The sequence below is a fragment of the Mirounga angustirostris genome, unplaced genomic scaffold (genome assembly GCF_029215605.1).
Source record: "Mirounga angustirostris isolate CCGP_5_RB_7025 unplaced genomic scaffold, mMirAng1.0.hap1 SCAF_5, whole genome shotgun sequence".
Lineage (NCBI taxonomy): Eukaryota > Metazoa > Chordata > Mammalia > Carnivora > Phocidae > Mirounga > Mirounga angustirostris.
In genome coordinates, this window is record NW_026991713.1 from 173,561,411 (window position 1) to 173,582,625 (window position 21,215).

A 21,215-nucleotide genomic window follows, 5' to 3' on the forward strand; every position below is an offset into this window, starting at 1 on the left:
AAGAGCGTGAGATGGAAAAGGCCAGTACATTTTCTAAGGTAAAGACAGGTGATGGAAAATGTCCCTACTGCAGGGACACAAAGAGGGAGCTTATGTGCCTGGGTGGAAGGCTGCCTGATGTGGCATAATAGTGAGCAGTGACGGGCAGGGAAGGGTGGCGCTGAGGACACGGTTTCCCTGAGGTGGTGAGGAAGAGGTGCCAGATTAGATGTGTCTTGCTTAGCTCCTGCTTCCTGGTCAGAGCCTTCAGGGGTAGTGGATGGGGAGGTGGGGCTGGGGCTGGGGTGGAGGAGGGTGGGAGAGGAGGAGGCAGGTGCATCTGGCTACTGTACTCACAACGTTTGTCAGTTAGGCGCTTGTAACTTGCAGACTCCCTGTATCCTGTATACTTCAATCTCATCCACCCACGCCACTTCTCCCCACATGTTTTCCCAGTTTCTGATCACTGCACATCTCTGCTCTTAGAAGCAAAAATTATTATCCATCATACTGTCTCCTGAGAAATTTAGGAAAAAAAGAAGTAGCTTGAGAGGTTATGAAAGGACCAGAAGAAAGCGATGACCAGATAGTTTGCTTAGCTAGAATATGTTCCTGGGGGTGTGATTAGCACAGAGACGCTTGGTAAACGGGGAGAACGATATTAGTAAAATGTGAAGTCCTGTTGTTTCGTGTGCAAGTTTTCTTAGCGTGTTAACGTCTTGTGCACCCGAAAGCAAAGCACAGCAGAAAAGCTGAATTCAGCAAGCTGTGGGGAACTTGAGTTCAGTACACACCCTTCTTTCCTCTTGCTAGCTCAGGTAGCTACAAGCTTTATTTTGGAAAGGCTTATTGCACAGTTGGCCCGAATCTCTGTGTATGTGCCCGTGTCTCCCTAACTCAGGCCTCAACCTCTCCTCTCAGCCTCTTCATCAAGTTACCTGCTCCTTTTATATTACACAACTTTTTTCTTTTTAAGTAGGCTCCGTGCCCAACATGGGGCTTGAACTCATCACCCCAAGATCTGAGTTGCATGCTTTACTGACTAAGCCAGGCAGGCACCCCTTACCCACTCCTTTTATAAAAAATTTATTTATTTTAGTGGGGGGAGGGGCAGAGGGAGAGGGAGAGAGAGAATCCCAAGCCAACTCCTCACTGAGCACACGGAGCCCAACTTGGGGCTCGATCCCACGATTGAGATCATGACATGAGCCGAAATCAAGAGTTGGACGCTTAACCGACTGAGCCCCCCAGGCCCCCCAGCTCCTTTTATTTTATTTTAAAGATTTTATTTATTTGAAAGAGAGAATGAGATAGAGAGAGCATGAGAGGGGGGAGGGTCAGAGGGAGAAGCAGACTCCCTGCTGAGCAGGGAGCCCGATGTGGGACTCGATCCCAGGACTCCAGGATCATGACCTGAGCCGAAGGCAGTCGCTTAACCAACTGAGCCACCCAGGTGCCCCAGCTCCTTTTATTTTAAATGATCTTCCCAGTTCTATTGGAATATAATTGACATATTCCATCAGTTTAAGGTGTACAACATAATGATTTGACATATGTATATATTGCAAAATAGTCACCACAATAAGTTAACATTCACCACCATACATAGTTGCAAAATTTTTTTTCTCGTGATGAGAACTTTTAAGATTGACTCCCTCGGCAACTTTCAAATATACAATACAGTATTGCTAATTATAGGCACCATACTGAACATTACACTCCCAGAAATTGCCTTATAACTGGAAGTTCGTGCCTTTTGACCACCTTTACCCATTTTCCTCAACTCCCAAGCCTCTGGCGATCACCAATCTGTTCTGTTCTGTTTCTAGTTCTTTTTTTAGATTTTACATATAAGTAAGATCATAAATATCTTTCTGTGTATGTGTCCCCAACTCTATTAGCCTTGGTCTTATTTTGAGTTATTTTGGGGGGACATGAAGATTTGCAGAGTATCAAGTTCTCAGGAATAGATCACAATTCAGCAAAAAGGTCTGTAAATAAGCCCGAAGAAGAAAAAGAATACACTTGATTTCAAGCCTGAAAAATAAATGAAAGGAAAAAGTATACTCAAAGAAACAAAAATCTTAAAACGCAGAATAGAAACAGAAAGACACCAAGAAAAGTGCCAGATGTCTGGGCTGATACAAGAAAAAAAAAAAAAAAAAAGGAGTGACATCACTTCAGATCAAGTGCAGAAAGCTACAGGAGGACCATCCTATCCTACACTCTCCTACCCTACCCTATCTTATCCTAGGAGGACCTTGAGTACCTGCCACACATTTGAGGCAGGTGTTTATACACATTACCTCATTCATTGGTCCCTATTAACTACTACTATTATTATCCCTCCTTTAGAAACAAAGAATCTGGGGCGCCTAGGTGGCTCAGTTGGTTAAGCGACTGCCTTCAGCTCAGGTCTGGAGTCCTGGGGTCAAGTCCCCGAGTGGGGTTCCCTGCTCAGGTCTGCTTCTCCCTTTTACCCTACCCCTCTCATGTGCTCTCGCTCTCTCTCTCATCCTCTCTCTCAAATAAATAAAAATCTTAAAAAAAAAAAAAAAAATAGAGGGGCGCCTGGGTGGCTCAGTCGTTAAGCGTCTGCCTTCGGCTCCGGTCATGATCCCAGGGTCCTGGGATCGAGTTCCGCATAGGGCTCCCTGCTCCTTGGGAGCCTGCTTCTCCCTCTGCCTCTCTCTCTCTGTCTCTCATGAATAAATAAATAAAATCTTAAAAAAAAAAAAAATAGAGGGGCGCCTGGGTGGCTCAGTCGTTAAGCGTCTGCCTTCGGCTCAGGTCATGATCCCAGGGTCCTGGGATCGAGCCCCGCATCGGGCTCCCTGCTCCGCGGGAAGCCTGCTTCTCCCTCTCTCACTCCCCCTGCTTGTGTTCCTTCTCTCGCTGTGTCTCTGTCAAATAAATAAAATCTTTAAAAACTAAAAAATTAAAAAAAAAAAAAGAAAGAAACAAAGAATCTGAGGGTCAGAAAGATTAAGAAAATTGCCCAAGGTCACATAGCCAGTAAGCGGCATTCAGGTATCATTTTGCCATACTATCTCTCGATAACAAAGCCAGGTGTTTTATTTGTTTACTTATCTTTTTATTTATTTTTTTTGAGTCTTGGCTATTTCCAGCAGAAGGGACTCAACAATCTCTACGGCGGGGCCTTGTGGTCACGCACAGTCTTTAATCTCCACAACCCAGCACAGAATAAACATTTATCAGGATGGCGTTGAAATAGTCACCCTCTCCGGCAGCGCCCCCCACCTCCCCTTTTCACCTTTGTACTCCCGCTCCAGCTCTAACAGGCACGTTCCGGGCTGCCTGGCATTTCCACAGCCCCGACTCCCACCCCTCCCCGCACCAGCAGCCACCCCGAAGTTTCCCCGTCCGGATCCCCGTCCGCAGTGGCACGTCCACACCAGCTCTCGTGTGCATCTCACACCGCGTCGGGGACACACTCGTCTGTTCCCTTGTTGGGTGTCCCCAGGCTGGCACAGACAAGGACCTAGTGAGTCCGCACTTCCCCTCCTCCTAGCCCAGCGCTCGGGGTGCTCAGTGTGCGCTGAACCACGAAAACGGAAAGCCGAGGGATCCAGAGCCCGTTTCGCAGTTCGACAACCACCTCATTTTCCCAAAGGACCCGCCACGTACGGCAACACGGATCAGGGAGGGAGCGCGTTGGGCCCGAATTCTGCAGCCGGGCGGAACGAGGGGTCAAACCGCGGACCCCGCCCCCACCGCACCCCTAGTCTTTGAAGGGTCCTCGCCGGCCGGGGGCACAAAGGGAAGGCGAGACCCGAGTGCGGGGACAGGTCGAGTCGCGGCCCCCGCAGTGGGCAGCCGGGCCTCTCCTAGGGGCCCCCTGGGGAGGCCGAGCCCGGCGCTGCGCGGCAGGGGAAGCCCCGCCTCGGCCCAGGGGGTGGGGAACGCCGAGGCGCGCGTCCGCACGGACCCCGGGGGCCGAAGCGCAGCGCAGCGACCCCCACGGGCCGCCGTCAGCCGCAGACGCACAAAGGCCGGAAGTGCCCCCGCGTCGGCCTCTCGAGGCGCCCTCTCTAGGACCTGGGAGGCCCCGCCTCTCGGTGGTCCCCCAGGCTCGCTGGACGCGCGGACCCGACTACGCCAGGTCCCCGGACGGTACTCCCAGGGCGGCGTGTACCCACGTCCAGGGGCAGCAAAAGGAGTCAAAAGGAAAACAAACACATGGAAATCGAGTCCGGCAGCTCACTTGTGAGAGAGAATGTCCACTTCAAATGCATCCAGGCCTGAGTTTCAGCTGAGGGGTCGGAGCACGGTGTATTGTTTGTCATGCTCGCGTCCCCCGGAGGAGGATCAAACAGGCCTGGAGGAACTTCTGTCGCGCCCAGGGTCTCCCAGGGACACACTTGAATCAGAACCCAGGACTTGTGCCACCACGGCCTGTGCACTTGCCACTGCCTGGGGCTGCCTCTCATCTGAAATGAACACCATGAAAATGAAAACCTAATTGTTCAAAAAAAACCCCCAAAAAACAAAACAAAAAAAACCTAATTGTTCAAACGGCAGGAACCATCTAACAGTTTCACAATTGACCAAATGGGGGGAAAAAAAACCCCACAAAAATTAAAAAAAGCTAAGAACAAAACACCCAAATCGACCAAATGGAGCGTGCAAGAATGCAGAAAAGACCATCTCATACCCATTAGGATTGGCTACTAGTGAAAACACCAAATAGCAAGTGTTGGAAATAGAAAGTGGAGAAATTCGGGAGCCTGGGTGGCTCAGTTGGTTAAGCGACTGCCTTCGGCTCAGGTCATGATCCTGGAGTCCCTGGATCGAGTCCCGCATCGGGCTCCCTGCTCGGCGGGGAGTCTGCTTCTCCCTCTGACCCTCCCGCCTCTCATGTGCTCTCTCTCATTCTCTCTCTCTCTCAAATAAATAAATAAAATCTTTAAAAAAAAAAAAAAAGAAAGTGGAGAAATTGGAGCCCTTGTACATGGCTGGTGGGGATGTAGAAGCTGTCCAGCCACTGTGGAAAACAAGCATGGCAGCTCCTCAAAGCATCCAAAACAAAATTACCATGTGATCCAGCAATTCCACTGCTGGGTATATGCCCCAGAGAATTTAAACCAAGGGCGTGAAGAGATATTGTTCACAGCAACATGATTTACAGTAGTCCCAAAGTAGAAGCAAACCAGTGTCTATTGATGAATGGATAAACAAAAGGTGGTCTACACACACAATAGAATATTATTCAGCCTTAAGAAGGAAGGAAATTCTGACACCGATCCTACTGTGGTAATCATTTTGCAATATATAATTGTATCAAATCATCACATTTTACACCTTCAACTTACACTATGTTATATGTCAATCATACCTCAACAGAGGTGGGGGCATCTATCTATTCTCTTTAAAAAAATCAAACAAATGGGGTGCCTGACTGGCTGAGTCAGTAGAGCATGCAACTCTTGATCTCAGGGTTCTGAGTTCAAGCCCCATGTTGGGTGTAAAGCCTACTTAAAAAAAAAAAATCAGGGGCCCCTGGGTGGCTCAGTCGGTTAAGTGGCTGCCTTCGGCTCAGGTCATGATCCCGGGGTCCTGGGATCGAGCCCCGCATCGGGCTCCCTGCTCAGCGGGAAGCCTGCTTCTCCCTCTCCCACTCCCCCGGCTTGTGTTCCCTCTCTCGCTGTCTCTCTCTGTCAAAAAAAAAAAAAAAAAAAAAAAAAATCACATTAGAGGAAAATCCAGTGAGCCACTCAAGTCAGGACCCTCCTGAAAATATAAATGTGGCCAAAGTCCCAGGCATTTATCAGGACTTCTTACACATCTGAGAAATTTTACATTGGTCAGAAATTCTAGCATATGGGGTGATGCTGCCAGTTGTAACTCAAGCCTAGAGAAACATTAGAAAAGCTACCCTGGAGAAAAACACCTTAAAGAAGGTTCAAGACTTCTTTGGGGGAGGGGCACCTGGGTGGCTCAGTTGGCTAAGTGTCGGACCCTTGGTTTCAGCTCAGGTCACGATCTCGGGGTCCTGGGATGGAGCCCCCTGTTGGGCTCCACACTCAGTGTGGAGTCTGCTTGGGATTCTCTCTCCCTCTCTGTCTGCCCCTCCTGCTCATGCTCTCTCTCTCTCTCAAATAAATAAATAAACCTTAAAAAAAAAGGACTTCATTTGGCTTTAAACAATTTACAGCAGAGGAAAATGGTCACCCAAATATGTGAGAAAGTCTTCCCTCCTACCTCAGCTCTTACCACAGTAGAACTAGAAATGCAGCTTTGTGAAAAATCATTGCATTCTGTTTGATCAGCAGGGGTTTGGATTTGCCAATGTTCTGCCTTAAGTATCTTCTTTGGCTTAAGATTCTAGTCCTGCTTTTTCCAGTAGGGTAGGCATTAGCCACAGGTGGCTACTGAACACTTGACATGTGTCTAATCCCAATTGAGATGTCCTTTGATGTAAAATACATACTGGATTTCAAAGACTTCATATGAAAAAAAGGAATGTAAATGTAAGATATATATCAATAACATTTAAAATTAATAATTTAAATATTTTAATTAATTTTGTAAAGTGTAAACTTTATCATTTAATAGCTTAAAAATAATTTTAAATGTATATGTGGAAGTGATATTTTGGACAGATCAGGTTAAATTAAAAATAGCATTAAAGTTAATTCCACCTGCTTCTTTCTGCTTGTCAAAATGTGGCTACTAGAAAATTTAACATTTTGTATGTGCTTGCATTATATCTACATCAGAAAGCACTATTTTAATTCTTTTGGTCCTGATGGGCTAATCACACTGATGACAACAACAACAGCAAAACTGCAAGCTTGTTGATGGCCGACGTTTATTTTATTTTAAAGATTTATATATTTATTTGAGAGAGAGAGCATGCTCAAGCACACACAAGTGAGGGGGGGGGGCAGAGAGAGGAAAGGGGAGAGAATCTCAAGCAAACTCCCTGCTGAGTGCGGAGCCTGATGCTGGGCTTGATTCCAGGACCCTGAGATCATGACTTGAGCCGATCATGACCCTGCTCGTGCTCTCTCTCAAATAAATAAATAAAATCTTTAAACAACAACAAAACCCAAGAGCATAAATAAGTTGCCTAGAGTGCTCACATAGGAACTGGAAGATCCAGGAGTGGCTCTGGAGCCGACTAACTCTCGGCTGGTGTGTCCTCTTAGAAGCACGAAGCGACTTCAGACAGATTTGCAGTAACCAAAGCCAAAAAGCCTTATTTGGAAAGCTGAATGCCAGCTTTATTACTTTTTAGGCAAAGCTACTCCCAGGTAGAGAATGAAGATTGAGAACTTCCCTTTCTTTCAGTAGGAAGATCTACTCAGAAAAGTAAATTCAACCCAGAAATTTCCCTTATTTAAAAATGGACATGGGCGCCTGGGTGGCGCATCGGGCTCCCTGCTTGGCAGGGAGCCTGCTTCTGCCTCTGACCCTCCCCCCTCTCATGTGCTCTCTCTCTCTCATTCTGTCTCAAATAAATAAATAAAATCTTAAAAAAAAAAAAAAGGACATTAGAGACCAAGGAAGTAACTGATTTAAAGGTTTTCTTCAAATCGGCGTATGTTTGAAGTAGATCCCTCTGTCACATCCTTTGCCATGTGTTGGGACTGTTGTCTCAAAAGCCTGGCCTATTGATAAAACTATCTGGGTCCAACAGTCAGTTCTGGATGAATCCAAGCCCTGCTGTCCCTTAGCATGATGTCCTCAAGGTTCATCCCTGTTGGAGCATGTGTCAGAATTTCCTTTTTTTTTTTTTAAAGATTTTATTTATTTATTTGAGAGAGAGAGAGTGCGAGAGAACACAAGCAGTGGGAGCAGCAGACGGAGAGGGAGAAGCAGGCTCCCCGCTGAGCAGGGAGTCTGTCGTGGGGCTCGATCCCAGGACCGAGATCATGACTTCAGCTGAAGGCAGACGCTTAACTGACTGAGCCACCCAGGCGCCCCTGAAATTTCCTACTTTTTAAGGTTGAATAATATTCCATTGAATGGCTAGACCACATTCACTCTTCGATGGACACTCTGGTCGTTTCCACCTTTCTTGGCCTTTAAAAAAGGAAATGACATGATCTCACCTGTGTTGTCAGAGCGTCAAGGATGATGGGAAAGGCCGGCGACTGGGGAGGACTGTGCACTGCCCGAGGGAGGCACAGTCAGACAGGAGCAATCTGGGTGGACAAAAGGACCTGAGTGAGAGCCTGTTTTGGTTTTGGTGACATCTAGGCTGTCTGGGGTGAAAGGGAGGGGTAGGAACCAAAGGTCTTAGTTTGGGTGGTTAGGAGGGTAAAGATGCCCTTAACTGAGATGGAGGAATCAGGAGGAGGGAGAGGGAAGAGGAGGGAGGGGGAGAGAGGAGGGGGAGAAGGTAAAGGGGGAAGAGGGGGAGAGAGGAGGGGGAGAAGGTAAAGGGGGAGGAGGGGGAGAGAGGAGGGGGGAGGAGAGAAATTGTTCTGGTTTCCTCTGGGGATGGGGTGGAGGGGGAAGATCGTGCTGGTATTTGAACTTGGGATTCTGAGGGGTCTTCAGGACATTCAGGTGGAAATGCTGGGGGACAGGTGTGAAAACGAAGTGAGATGACCTCATGAAAGGGATCAGCAAACCAGGGTTCCCGCCAGCCCTACACGTTCTTAAAGCGGCTGAGCCTCTCCCAATCCGTTAGCATGGGTACATAGCGCCCTCTCGTGGCAGTATGGTGCAACTGCAGTTGAGCCTACCACCTAGCGAGGAAATGTCTTTCGGAATCCTGAAAGGGGCCCCTTTAGCCTGAGAAGGAAATCTGACACTGACACGCCCAATGTGTTTTAAGATCCTTATGTAAGGATTGGGTGCTCAAGGGTCCAGGGAAGCCGACTGCTCCCTCAGCAGGTGTTGTGAGCCTAGGAGGCACCTGTGGGACCGGATGGCTGAGAGAAGGCAAGGCAAAGTTAATGGGGCATAGTGAAAAGAGAACAGTGTGTATATTGAAATTATTTTGGGGTCACCCTCATGCTCCCAAATTTCCTTTTAACTATTAATGTACAGCTATTAATATTTAATTTTCCAGCCAGGCAGCTTTAGTTTAACGAAAATTGTCTGCCTAGGTGGTCCCTAAGCAACATTACTACCTGGGAAACATTTTGCTTTGAGCTTCTTTCTTCTTTTTAAAAAGCTTATTTATTTGTTTAAAGTAGGCTCCACACCCAACGTGGGGCTCGAACTCACAACCCTGAGACCAAGAGCCGCATGCTCCACCGACCGACCGAGCCAGCTAGGTGCCCCTTGCTTTGGGCTTCTTATCTCCTTCTAATTGGCCCTGTCTCAGTTTAAGGAAAGGGCATTTCAGAAGGCCGAGCTTTTATTTCAATACTACACCCAGGAATGTCTCAAATGGCAGAAACTGCCTGGTGGCAGGCTGTTATCAGTTAGGACACAGGTTTGATGGCTGTGAATGAGACTCCAAATGTGAGCGGCTGAAACAAGACAGAGGATTGTTTTTCTCACATTTGTAAAGTCTGGATTTAGGCGGTTTGGGGCTGGGCTGGGGGCTCCACCGGCAGGCACCTGGCACTCTGGTTGCTTCCAGCTTTCTGCTCCACTGTCCCCAGGGTGTGGTTCTCAATGTCACAGTTGAAGATGGAGCTCCAGGCACCACACCCAATCCCAAGGAGCAGGATGAGGAAGACCAAGGGGGAAGGAGGGCTCACCCCTTCCCTGTAAGGGCCTCACCTGGGAGTTGCATGGAAAACATTTCTGTTGTCTTGAGGAATAAATGAATTAATGAGTTTTGAACAGTACCTGGCTTAAGAAGGCCTTTCTCTCAGTAGCAATAACCATGATAGAATACTTAATATAGCTAATTATTTTTTTAAAAATTTATTTATTTGAGAGAGAGCGTGCAAGTGAGTGGGGGGTGGGCAGAAGGAGAGGGAGAGAAAGAATCCCAAGCAGGCTCCACCTGGAGCCCAATGTAGGGCTTGATCTCACGACCCTGAGATCATGACCTGAGCTGAAATCAAGAGCTGGATGCTTGGGGCGCCTGGGTGGCTCAGTGGTTGGGGGTCTGCCTTCGGCTCAGGTCGTGATCCCAGGGTCCTGGGATAGAGCCCCGTGTTGGGCTCCCTCCTCGGCGGGGAGCCTGCTTCTCCCTCTCCCACTCCCCCTGCTTGTGTTCCCTCTCTCGCTGTGTCTCTCTCTGTCAAATAAATAAATAAATCTTAAAAAAAAAAAAAAAAGAGTTGGATGCTTAACCGACTGAGCCACCCAGACACCCCTGTAGCTAATAATTTTTGAATGTTTATTACATACCTGCCACTAAAGAGTGTTACCTGTGTTGGCTCACTTAACCCTCATCCCATTCTGGGGTATACACTACTGTTATTTTACAGACAAGAAAACTGAGGTAGAGAGATCACACAGTTATAAACCGCAGAGCTTCCAGTCAAAACCATTCAATCTTATTCCAGAGACTGCTTACTTAGCCAGTAACCCATACTAACTCCCATGTGCACTATTTTGTATATATATATATTTTTTGGAGGGGGTTTAGTATTATATTAAGAATTTATTCCCATATCGAAGACACATTGTTCTCAGGCCACTGCAACCTGACCTGTGTTTGGTTCTCCAGACCCCTTACATAGCTTGGGTAGAGAGGAAGTCTGAGTAGGAGACAGGATATGCCTGAAGGCTTGAGCCAGGAGGCCTGGGAGAGCCCTTCATTGGGTTCCTAAAGAGAAGGGGCAAATACCAGATTCAAGGCCAAAGGTGCGGAACTCCATTGCAAACAATAACCTGTATAAATCAGGGCGCCCTGATCAATCCCGAGGAAAACATCCAGTCATTCCTGGGTATTCTATTTTTATTCCTTTTTTTTTTTTTTTAAAGATTTTATTTATTTATTTGAGACAGAGAGAATGAGAGAGAGAGAGCACATGAGAGGGGGGAGGGTCAGAGGGAGAAGCAGGCTCCCTGCCGAGCAGGGAGCCCGATGCGGGACTCGATCCCGGGACTCCGGGATCATGACCTGAGCCGAAGGCAGCCGCTTAACCAACTGACCCACCCAGGCGCCCTATTTTTATTCCTTTTAAAGCAATTGTGATTGGGTTTCCTTTTTTCTTTAATATTTCCCAACTATTTGTTGTTGGTATATAGGCAATCTATTGATCTTGTATATTTGCTTGTCACCCACATTTCTGAACTCTTTGACTTATTTCAGGGAATTGGCCATTGATTTTCTTGAGTTTTCTAGGTAGGAAGGCAGAGCATCTGCTAATAAGTGTCAATTCATTTCATGATTGTTAGTATTTGAACTCATTTCCTCTTGTCTTAAGGAATTAACTTAGAAGTGCCAGAAAAATATTGAATAATTGTGGAAATAGAGATTCTGGTTTTATTCCTGACCTTAATGGGAATGTGCTCATGTTTCATTAAGTGAGGTAACTGTTTTTCTTTTAACATTATATCATATTTTTTTCAAATGTAACAAACTGTTGGCTGCTTACCCCGAAATAATCTCCCTCCTTCTTGTGTGCTAAAAAATGCGCTCTGATTTTGACAAGAATTGACAGAAAACTCTTAATCTCACGAAAGGGACCCAGCCTGTGACATGTACTTGGAAACTGGCTTTGGGCAGTGAGATGTAAATTGAAGTCGGAAGGGGTGGGTGGGTGTGTCTTCCTAGGAAGGTTTCCCTCCGTGAACAAAGGCAGGAACTGTGGTGGGGTGAGTAGCGGGGGTGGGTGGTGGGTGGGGAGAGGTTTTGGTCATTATCTTAGGGCCATGCTTCCGGGCTTTGAGCTGAAATTGTTGAGGACGCCTTCCTGACACCTGCTGCAATTATTTTTGTGACCAGTAGGGGGAGACAAAAAAACCCCATAGAGACGTAATCCCGGAGCTGAGAAAAATCCCTCGTTTGTTGTATGAACCATCTGCAGTCAAGTATGCTATTCCTTGCAGCTGAGGGGCATTCCTAAATGCCACATTGGTTAAGGAGGTCTCCTTCTGTCACTAGTTTACTGTTTTGCCTGAAGTAGGCACTGGGATTTGAAGTTCAAAGCCGAACGCAAGCCCTTGAACCAGAGCAGGTGAGAGCGAGGAGCATCGGGTCAGGACTGAAGAAGGGAGCAAATAAACTCTGGGGCAGCCACGGGCTGGAGGAGCCGGTCCAAGGGGGGCTTCACGGAAGCGTTTCGGTTGGATCTTTTCCTCTCTCTGCCAGCTCTTAGTTTAGAATGATCGATAACAGTTTTTCACCTCCCAGGTAGAAAGCACTTCTGCTTCCCGGAGCTCTGCTGTGGTCGGGGATATAAATCCAGCCACCTTGGCTTCCTGGGTTCCAGGGGTGCGTGGGCATTTCCTGGCACTCTGGCGGGAGGAGACCCCGCCCCCGTGAGCACGACCAGCCTGCACCTTTGCCTTTCGACCACGAGGGGGCGCGTAGGACACGCTGAAGCTGCGTCTGGAGGGCTAGGGAGGGGTTTCTGGAAGGACAAGCTCATCCGAGGGTGTGCAGGCAGGCCAGGTAAGGGGAGGATGCGAGCGTGGGGCGTAATTGGGACCTTAGCTTGCAGCTCCGGCTAGTGGGGGAGAAGACAGAGGTCTGAGCGGTAAGAGCGAGGAAGGACGCAGAAAGGAATAGCACGGATTGCTTTGGAGGCTGGTTCTGGGGGGTGGGGGGGAGCTACACTGGGAACCAGAGCAGGGACTGGGAGTACTGGAAATACTATTCTACTATTCCAGGTGGGTCATCTTGAAAATGTTTCCTCCGATGAGAAGCAGGAAGCTTGCAAGTGCTCCAGCAGTAGGGATCAGGTGGGTGAGAGCCATCAAAGGGGCTGAGGCTGGAGGCTGTGTGTGACATAGCCTGTGGGGGAGGGTGCTGCCAGAAGTGACTCCGATCCAAGGCTTGGGATCCGAATTTGAGTCACCACTCTCCCCCACAGCTCCTATCTAACCCGTCAGCAAACTCAAGGCTCATCGGTCCATCTGCAAGTCCTGTAGGCTTGATGTCCAGAATATATCCTAAACTCTGGCTGCTTGCTCCCTTCACAGCTGCTAGGATTCCAGTCCAGAGTCCTTCCGGGGACTTGTTTCTGGTCTCCTTGTTTCCACCCTTGTGTCACCATTGTCCCTTCCTCACACAGCAGCCAAAGTGATGTTTTAGAAACCTAAAGCAGGGGCGCCTGGGTGGCTCAGTCGGTTAAGTCTCTGACCTCAGCTCAGGACATGATCTTGGGGTCCTGGGATTAAGCCCCGCACCACTGGGCTCCCTGCTCAGAGGGGAGCCTGCTTCTCCCCCTCCCTCTGCCCCTGCTCTCGCTCTCTCAAATAAATAGATAAGATCTTAAAAAAAACAAAAAACCTAAAGCAAATCCTACTGCCATCTTGGTTAGAACCTACCAGGTGTTGCCGTTTGCAGTAGAAACTCCTTCCCAAGGCAAACGATGCCTTGCACAATCTGACTGCTACCTGCCTTTTCAACATCCTCTCTTATGACACTCCAGCCCACTGGTCATTATTCTGCCTTTCAAATACCACGATTGTTCCTGCCCTGGGGACTTGGCATTCGCTATCCCCTCTGCCCCAAATGCTCTTCCCCCAGATATTCCCATCGTTGATTCCTTTCCTTTCACTTGGAAAGGAACAAAAAGGAGAATGGTCTGGGATGACGCTGAGATAGAGTGGACATTGGCTTCACTCAATGTCTTTCTGGAAATCTTCCCTGATATTTCTGAGAGACATCTCAGCATGGACGAGTAAAAGTTGGAATTACTGATCGTGGTAGTGGTCATGGGAGGAGGTAAGATGTGGGCTGAACCTTGACAGAGGGTATTGTTTCAATAAGCAGAATAAGTTCTAGTGACAAGCCAGATTGGAGAAGCAGCATTCAACCAAAATTGGAGAGGACCTTAACAGCAACTACATTAAGTCCCATATCCTGTTGGCATCTCCTGCCTAAATCCGAGCCCTCCATCCCTGCAGTCTAGCTGGTGAACTATCCCCAGAGGAATTTTCGAGAGAGACAAAATACTACTAAGTGACTGAGGAATTGCCAAGGAGACAGTTTGTGGCAATGAGGTCCTCCTGGGGTGGGGTATTCTCAGAGTGCACTTGAACTTGGTCCTGCCTGAAGGAGAACCTCCTGGTTCTCTGTTGGGTGGGCAGGAGGTGCTCGTGGAAGGACCCACGGTGTGGGTCCCTGGTGTGCCCGGTGATGCCCACAGCTCAGCCCCACCCTCAGTCATGTCCCTTGTCAGGCCCCTGTGGCCCTCCCCTCAGCCATCTCACGCCCACCTGGTCAGGAACAATCTTTCATCTCTTCTTGGCCAGCTGTCTTGCCCTTCACTTCCTCCTCTGAAATCTCAATCTCTCCGGGAAGTTTCTCTGGATGTCTGAGTGGCTCTGTGTCCCTCTCCCCTTCCCCCACAGCTGGCCAGTCCTGGGGTCTCCTGAGGTTCCCTCCCCCTGCCCACCCCCAACCCATCTCTCCTGCCGTGGTGGGGCGGGGTCTCACATTCCAATCTGCCTTAGCCTGCCTGTTCCTGTGGACTTTGGGTTTCCTTATTGATCTGAAATCCTTCTCCTGTCACGTGGTTTTCTTTATTTGTTCATGGCCATATTTTTCCATCGTGACTATTTGGATTGTTTTCCTCTGCGGCCTGTACCGTTCAAACAGGACTTTTTTTTTTTTTTTTTGGTTCTAGAGGAGAGGAATGTGGATTTCACATAGACTGAGGAAGCTATTTCTCAGCTTTGATTTCCAAACTGGGTCAAAGTATCAAAAATGACAAGCAGAACCTTCAAATTTAGGCTTTCAAGAAAGACTAAGGGTCAGCTCAGCATACTGAATGTGGGGGATGATTTCCTTAAGGAGCCCAACTCGGAGGCCCGGGGCTGGGAAGGGAAGGAAGTGTGCGTCACGCAGATGAGCTTCATAGAAAGGTCAGGGGTGAGAGGTCTGTTCTGTCTTTTGGGGTTTTCAAACCTGTGGACGGTGGTGGGTAACTGGGTTAAAAAAAAAAAAACAAACTCAAGTGAATTTGGAGGGAGTCCAAGAACATCTGATTCCTGTTTTCCTGGGAGTGCGTCCTGGAGGGAGGAAGCCTCTCAGATGAGCTAGGGTCTCTGGCGACTCCAAGACCAGAAGGTGTGGGAACCTGGAATGGAGGGGGGCTGCTCACTGGGAGGAGGCAGGTCTGGGCAACTGAGGCACAGAAGAGGCGTGGGTTGTATTAAAGAGGTTCTACGACCTCGCAACAGAGGGGACATCCACAGTGGGCTCCTGAACAAGGCGCAAGGGACCAGACGGTCCACGCCCTGCTACAGTGGACCCCCCAGGGCAGGATGCCCTGTAAACGTTGCTTTAAGTCGATACCAAGAATTTCAAATGAATCGAAGGCTGAGAAGCACAGGATGAAGGGTAACATCTACTCCCATTTTTGTATCATCTCTGTTTAAAAAAATACTTTTCTACATTGTGTGCTAGGCAAGGTGATTACTGTTGATTTGATCCACAGATTAGATTAATGGGGTTTTGCAAGACAACTGAGCCGTGAGTCAGCTCCGTGGCCGGCATTCTCGGCTTCTATGTCCCTCAATCCACCACCTGACCCCTGGCCTCTAGAGCTCGTCTCTCCTGTCCCGCAGGAGGGGTGGCTACTGCCCCCGGGTGCCCTCGGAGCCTTCAGCCCTCGCTCCCGCCCACAGCACAGTGAGGGGCTGGGCCAGGCTGCTGTGCTTCACCCGGCAGGAGTAGGAGCCAGAGCCGGAGCGGGAGGCTCTGTCCTGCGGGGAAACTGACATCACCACCCAGGACTGGTAAGTGCTGTTTCCGCTGGGAACAACGTCTCCCCCCTCAGCCTCCTGTGTATCGTCCCCCTGAATCCAGTGCAGCTCAATTTCTCGTGGGTAGAAGCCATCGGCTCGGCACTTGAGTGTCTGAGTTTCTGCTGGGGTCCAGTGGCTGGTGATGGACACGGTGGGGGGATCTGCGAAGGGACAGAGCGTGGACATTGAGGGTCTGCCCTCGGTGGCTCCCGCTCACGTCCCTTCCCTCCCGCTCTCTGGGCGTCAGTGATGAGCAGAACTCCAAGCTCTGTGTCTGCCTCCCCAGGGAAACTTTGCGAAGATCAGGCAAGGCCGAGGGTTCCCAGGAGCCTCCCCGTTGGATCGTGGAATGACCACAACAGCCCACGGGCTCCCCTGTCCCTCCACCGTGTATTGACATCTGATGGCAAGAAATTGTGACTACCCCCCCATACATTTTTCTATTTTTTCCCAAACTTCTGAGTGAGCTTTGGGGCTCCCTCCTCCCCCATTCTCAGCTCGGTGTCTTAATTCTGCCTGTGGCTCTCTCCGTCAGACCCATGCCTGCTCTGTCCCACAGGACCCTCGTTCTCACTGTTTCCCAAACCGAAGTCTCAGCTTGGGACAACCAGGCTCTGACAGGCAGGCATTTCCCACACCTGCCTTCAGCCACTGCCCAGCCGGGAGGCATCATCCGAGAGACACCACCTGGGCCTGAGATGCTCCCCAGGCTCCCAGCCTGAGATCACCTTGGTCTTTCTCAGCTCAGCACGGGGGGAGCAGGACCTAGGAAGCGGGGGGTACCTTGTCGGTCCAGGTGGATCTTGCTGAACTGCAGGTAACTCCGCAGCATCGCTGGGCACTCCTCCTCCAGATAGGCCTTGGCCCGCAGCACGTAGACCTTTTCCGCCTCCCACTTCTGCTTGGTGTTCAGAGCGGCTGGGTCCTGGGGGACCCAGGCTGGGATTTCTTTGTTGAACTCGATGAAGTTCCTTCCATCGTAGGCGTACCTCCAGAATGCTCCACTGCTTTTGTTATTCCGGAGCTCACAGCCAAACATTCCCTGAAAGGTGTGAGCCCCTGCACCCGCCCCGGGCCCCCCAGGGAAGTCAGTCAGCCTGGCATTGACTCCGTTTTAATAACTTCGACTCCTACCCAGTTTGCAGAAACAACAGGAAGCGAGGTTTTGGAAATCTCAGCATGTGGTCCCTTTATCTTGGCAAATGGGTTATGAGTCACACATACAGCAGAAGAGGGAAAGGTGCTTTGGTTTGGTGTTTTAGGCCCGTCTGAGCTGCGATGTATCCTTCCCGGCTGGGGAGGGTCAGGGATTGCAGACCATGCACCGCGCTCCCAGCTTCCTGCCCCCCACCGTCCGGCATCATCTCATCTAGTGAACGTCGAATACACTGGGAGTTCTTAGGAACCTGACAGAACCACACTGAAGTGCCATCTCCAAGTTAAATAGAAATTATTCGGAGTTTTATACAGATTACCAAATCTCTCCTTTTTCTCGCTGTTCTAAGTGGAGCTCATGTTACCGCTTGAGTAAACATGATGTGATCACGGCTCCCCTCTATTCTGGGGCCTAAGATCTTCATTACGAATCTCTGAAGCCCCCTCTCAGCCCAGTGAGCAACAAGTCTTGGAAACTGGCCTCCTCTGGGAGGGGGACACAACTGGCGGGGACCCGATACTGATTAGCGCTGTGGGCCCAGGCTCTGATCCCAAGCTCCCTGGGCGCAAACGGCAGATCTCTCTCCGCCCCGACCTGGCGTGAACTTGAGCGTTTACCCTCCCTGTGCTTTGGTCTTCTCGGCTTGGAAACAGCGACGGCCACAGTGCTGCTTTAGAGCGTTGCTGTGAGCGTTCCCAGTGTTGACGGCTGTGCCTGGCCCATAGTAGGTGCTCAGGAAATGTTATTCTCACACCCTCCATTCCTCTCTTTACCCTCTTTACTCATAATTACTTGCTTCAGCATTTTTATTCCAGCCCATCAGATGTCTGCTGGGTCCTTCCCGGGCACCCGGGTACCTCACCCTCTCCTACTTCTGATGCACAGTGCGGGCCCTTTTCCTTACCAGGGCTTCCCCTTCCTTATCCTTCAGATGTCTGCGTACCTCTGGCCTCCTGTAGGAAACTCTCAGATTCTACGTAGCTTCTTAGGCATTTTTGTGCTCAGAAACCCATCTTTCGACACTCACCCTATGATGATTTAGCATCAACAGTTCACCAGCCTGTGACTGGCTGACTTGGGACATAGGGTTGGGGATGGGGGGTTGGGGGGTGGGGAGGTCCCGGCTCCTCCTCCTCCTCCTAACACAATTCCAGATGAGCCCTCCCAAGTCCGCTCCTTATGGACAGGAGGGTCTTTAGGATTCCATGTAACTCTAACAGTGTGTGGCTTTGAATTCAGTCCCTACTAAGCTCCCAGTATGGGCCACAGTTTGTGTGAGGCAGTTTCTCTCAATCATTCAACATATTTCATTTGAGCAGGTTATTAGTGGCTGTCCCAGGTGATGGGACGATTGGGGAGATCAAGACCGACGATGTTCTAGCTTTCATGGAATTTGCATAGGTAAGTTTTGTGGAATCTTTTGAAGGCTCCAATTTCACAGATTCAGACCAGATAATTAAGAACATGTTCATTGTCAAACAGCTAGTGACTGGCCGGGCCACCATGTGAACCCAGGTCTGACGGACCCCAGGGTTAGCTCACTCTTCCCAACATCCCTGGGCAAGGGAGCCTGATGCCTTCTAAAGTAGGATCAGCCTCAGACAGGTTGGGCTGTGCAGTTGAGAGGTGACGCATGCCGGGATGAGAGCTGACTCTGACATCACTTCCTGTCAGAGCTGAGGCCTGGGAGTGAGGATGGGATGGGATGGGGCAGGAGGAGAGCGGATGCGCTGTGGGGTTGGGGGGATGCAGAGTGTCTGCGTATTTCTACCCTGCTCTCTGTTCCTCCTTCGGGATGGGGATTACTTCCATCCTGCTGACCCCTTTCCACTCACCCCTGCAGGGCTGCCTCTTGAGCTAAGACCCTCCACCCCAGCAGTCCACGGTCCACTGACCTTCTGTATCCTTGTAATAGTCCATGATGTCCTTCAGGGTCACCATGAAGATGTCCTCCCTGGCCTTCTGAAGTTCACTCTCGTTCTCCCAGTCCTCTATTCCTTCCATCTGGCTCCAGGGGTACGAGGGTATGGCCTTCCTATCTTCACTGTCATAGTGAAAGAAATCCTGGTCATTGAGGTAGGCCGTGGCCTGGAAGCTGAGGAAGCCGTCCCTGGGCTTGGACAGCCCAGTGTAGAAGAAGCTCAGAGAGTAAGGCCCTGAAAAAGAGGAGGACTTTGAGGTGTGGGGTCCATGCAAGGGATGCCCAATGTGGGGCAGCAGAGGGCCAGGAAGGGGGCTGTGGCCACTGGTCCTCGTCCTCCCCAGCCCTCAGCCTCACCACTCTGGAGGCTCACCCAAGTGCAAAGGGCCCTACCTCTATCCTGGGTATGGTACTTCAGACACCATTGTGTTTTCACTTCATTGTTTCTTCTTGACACATAAGAAGGTAATATTTCTCAGCCTCCTTGTATGTATTTTGGGATCATGCGACTGCATTCTGGGGATGTGAGTGGGAGTGATGTCTTTCTTCTGGTCTGAGGCCCTATTAACTGGTTTGTTCTGTCTTTCTTTTATTTATGTGATGACTGTGGAGACCTCAGGATGAAACCAGGAGTCCGAAGATGCAAATACCCCAGATTCCTGAGTCACCCCAGGGAAGACAGGAACGTTGCCTTATCTGTATTCACTTTACACAAGCAAGAAATAAACCACTTGTTGGGTTAAGCCACTAAAAACTTTGTTACTGGAGCACGACTTAATCTAAGACATAGAATTCGAATGTGTAGGAAGAATTTACCAGAAAACTCAGGAGATGACCTAGAATGGATTGGCACAGGGTAAGGTCAGGATCTGGATCTCAGAATTCCCAGGGTTGTACCTTGCGTTTTGGTGTGAGGCAGGGGCTTGGAGAAGGGGGACATTTCCAATTAATTCAGGATATAACTCACATCGGGGTTAATAATGTTGGAGGTTCTATGGATGATTCCTAGTTCAAGTACTGAAATTATTCTTGCTAATTAGTTTCTCAATGTGATTAACTTTAGACCTCGTGTAAAGCAGATTACCCTTCACAGTGGGTGGGCCTCATCCAATCAGTTGAAGGCCACAAGAAAGAAGCCCAGTCCCCCAAAGAAGAAGGAATTCTGCCTCCACACTGCCTTTGGACTCAAGATGGTAACACTGACTCTTCTCCGGGTCTCCGGCCTGCAGATTTCAATTGTGCCATCCAGTTCCTTAAAATCAATCTCTTTTCCTGTATTTATATCTTGTCTGTTCTGTTTCTCTGGAGAACCCTGACTAATACAGATTTTGGTGTAGGGTGTGATTAACATTTTAAAATAAAACATGCATCCTCATAGTTTTTAAATGTAACGAATTTCAGACATGCACAGTTTAGCTTACATTTCTTCATGTAATTGGTGGCCAGGAAACAGCCTCATTTTCCTATCCTAGTGTGGACTCTGGAGCTTCCCAGATTCCAGCTGGCTTCTTTCCCCCTAACTTGCCCTCAGGGCTAATGGTAGCACTGTGGTCTGACTGTGGGGGGAGGGGATCATTTTCCTTGTACAACCGTCCAGTTAACCTGCCTTCACATCTGCCCCTTAGGGTTGTTCCCTCTTTCTCTGAGAACCAGACAGATTCACCCAGCCACTGGAAGAAAGCAAGGGACAGAAAGTTCTACCTGTGTGGCTCCTGCTTTGTGTGTGACCCTCGCCAGGTCACTTCACCTCTTTGGTCTCAGTTTTGCTCATTTGTAAACTAAGGGTTTTAGCTTCTGATTCTTAAGGCCTCACTGAGCATGAGTTCAGAGGCTCCCTCAAGGCTTCTCGACGTTTGTGAGCTGAGTTGGGTGACAGCCTTGGACACTCACTCCCACGGTATATCTGGGAATCCCAGCTGCATTAGAGGCCCTTCTCCAGCCCATCTGTCCCCCAGAGCCACCCTGGCTTCCTCACTCACCAGCTTGGGTCTCCTGAGGGACTGCAGGACCCAGAAGGAGTAGCAGGGACAGCAGGACAGACACCACTGTAACCATTTTGCCTGACCGGAAGATTCTGGACTGCCCTGGATCATGGAGCTCAGAGCAGACTACTTGGAAATAAAGCCAGGTGTAGTTCTGGGAATGATTGGGCTGTGAGCCCAGCCTGGGAAAGGTGACTCCACAGCCAATAAGCACTCAGGACAGGCTCCTCCTCTGACAGTGACAGCGAAGGATGCACAAGCCACCCCGGGCAGAGGTTGCACTCAGCCAGCTCACAGACCGTGTGCAGACTGAGAGCCAAGCCGGGCTGGGACTGTGTATCCCCCAGGTGACAGAATGCCAGGGCACGAG

The 21,215-nt window shown here is 49.5% G+C and overlaps 1 protein-coding gene and 1 long non-coding RNA gene across 15 annotated transcripts; one reads left to right on the forward strand and one right to left on the reverse strand.

Annotated features, from left to right (window-relative positions):
* The first annotated feature begins 11,911 nt into the window (after positions 1–11,911).
* LOC123844836 (uncharacterized) lies at positions 11,912–20,240 on the forward strand. 14 transcript variants are annotated; one of them, XR_008506153.2, is made up of 8 exons: positions 11,923–12,044; positions 12,221–12,481; positions 12,700–12,771; positions 15,607–15,777; positions 16,073–16,603; positions 18,262–18,343; positions 18,786–19,719; positions 19,927–20,240. It is a non-coding gene; the product is annotated as an uncharacterized LOC123844836 (long non-coding RNA). The 14 variants fall into 14 exon arrangements; XR_010412019.1 differs by having other exon boundaries at positions 16,073–18,343; XR_010412020.1 differs by having other exon boundaries at positions 16,073–18,343; positions 18,875–19,719.
* On the reverse strand, positions 15,616–20,957 carry AZGP1 (alpha-2-glycoprotein 1, zinc-binding). Its single transcript, XM_045875736.3, has 4 exons — positions 20,843–20,957; positions 18,838–19,098; positions 16,570–16,845; positions 15,616–15,947 (listed from the first exon to the last, which is right to left on the reverse strand). The coding sequence occupies exons 1-4, from the start codon at positions 20,916–20,918 to the stop codon at positions 15,616–15,618; spliced, it is 945 nt and encodes a 314-aa protein (XP_045731692.1). The 5' UTR covers positions 20,919–20,957.
* Between the last annotated feature and the right edge of the window lie 258 nt (positions 20,958–21,215).

Excerpts from the sequence above, each read along its gene's own strand:
- AZGP1 (XM_045875736.3), bottom strand. The coding sequence starts at position 20,918 with ATGGTTACAGTGGTGTCTGTCCTGCTGTCCCTGCTACTCCTTCTGGGT. Across the intron at positions 16,846-18,837 it reads CTATTACAAGGATACAGAAG|GGGCTCACACCTTTCAGGGA; the intron begins GTCAGTGGACCG and ends GGGCGGGTGCAG. Across the intron at positions 15,948-16,569 it reads GATCCACCTGGACCGACAAG|ATCCCCCCACCGTGTCCATC; the intron begins GTACCCCCCGCT and ends GTCCCTTCGCAG.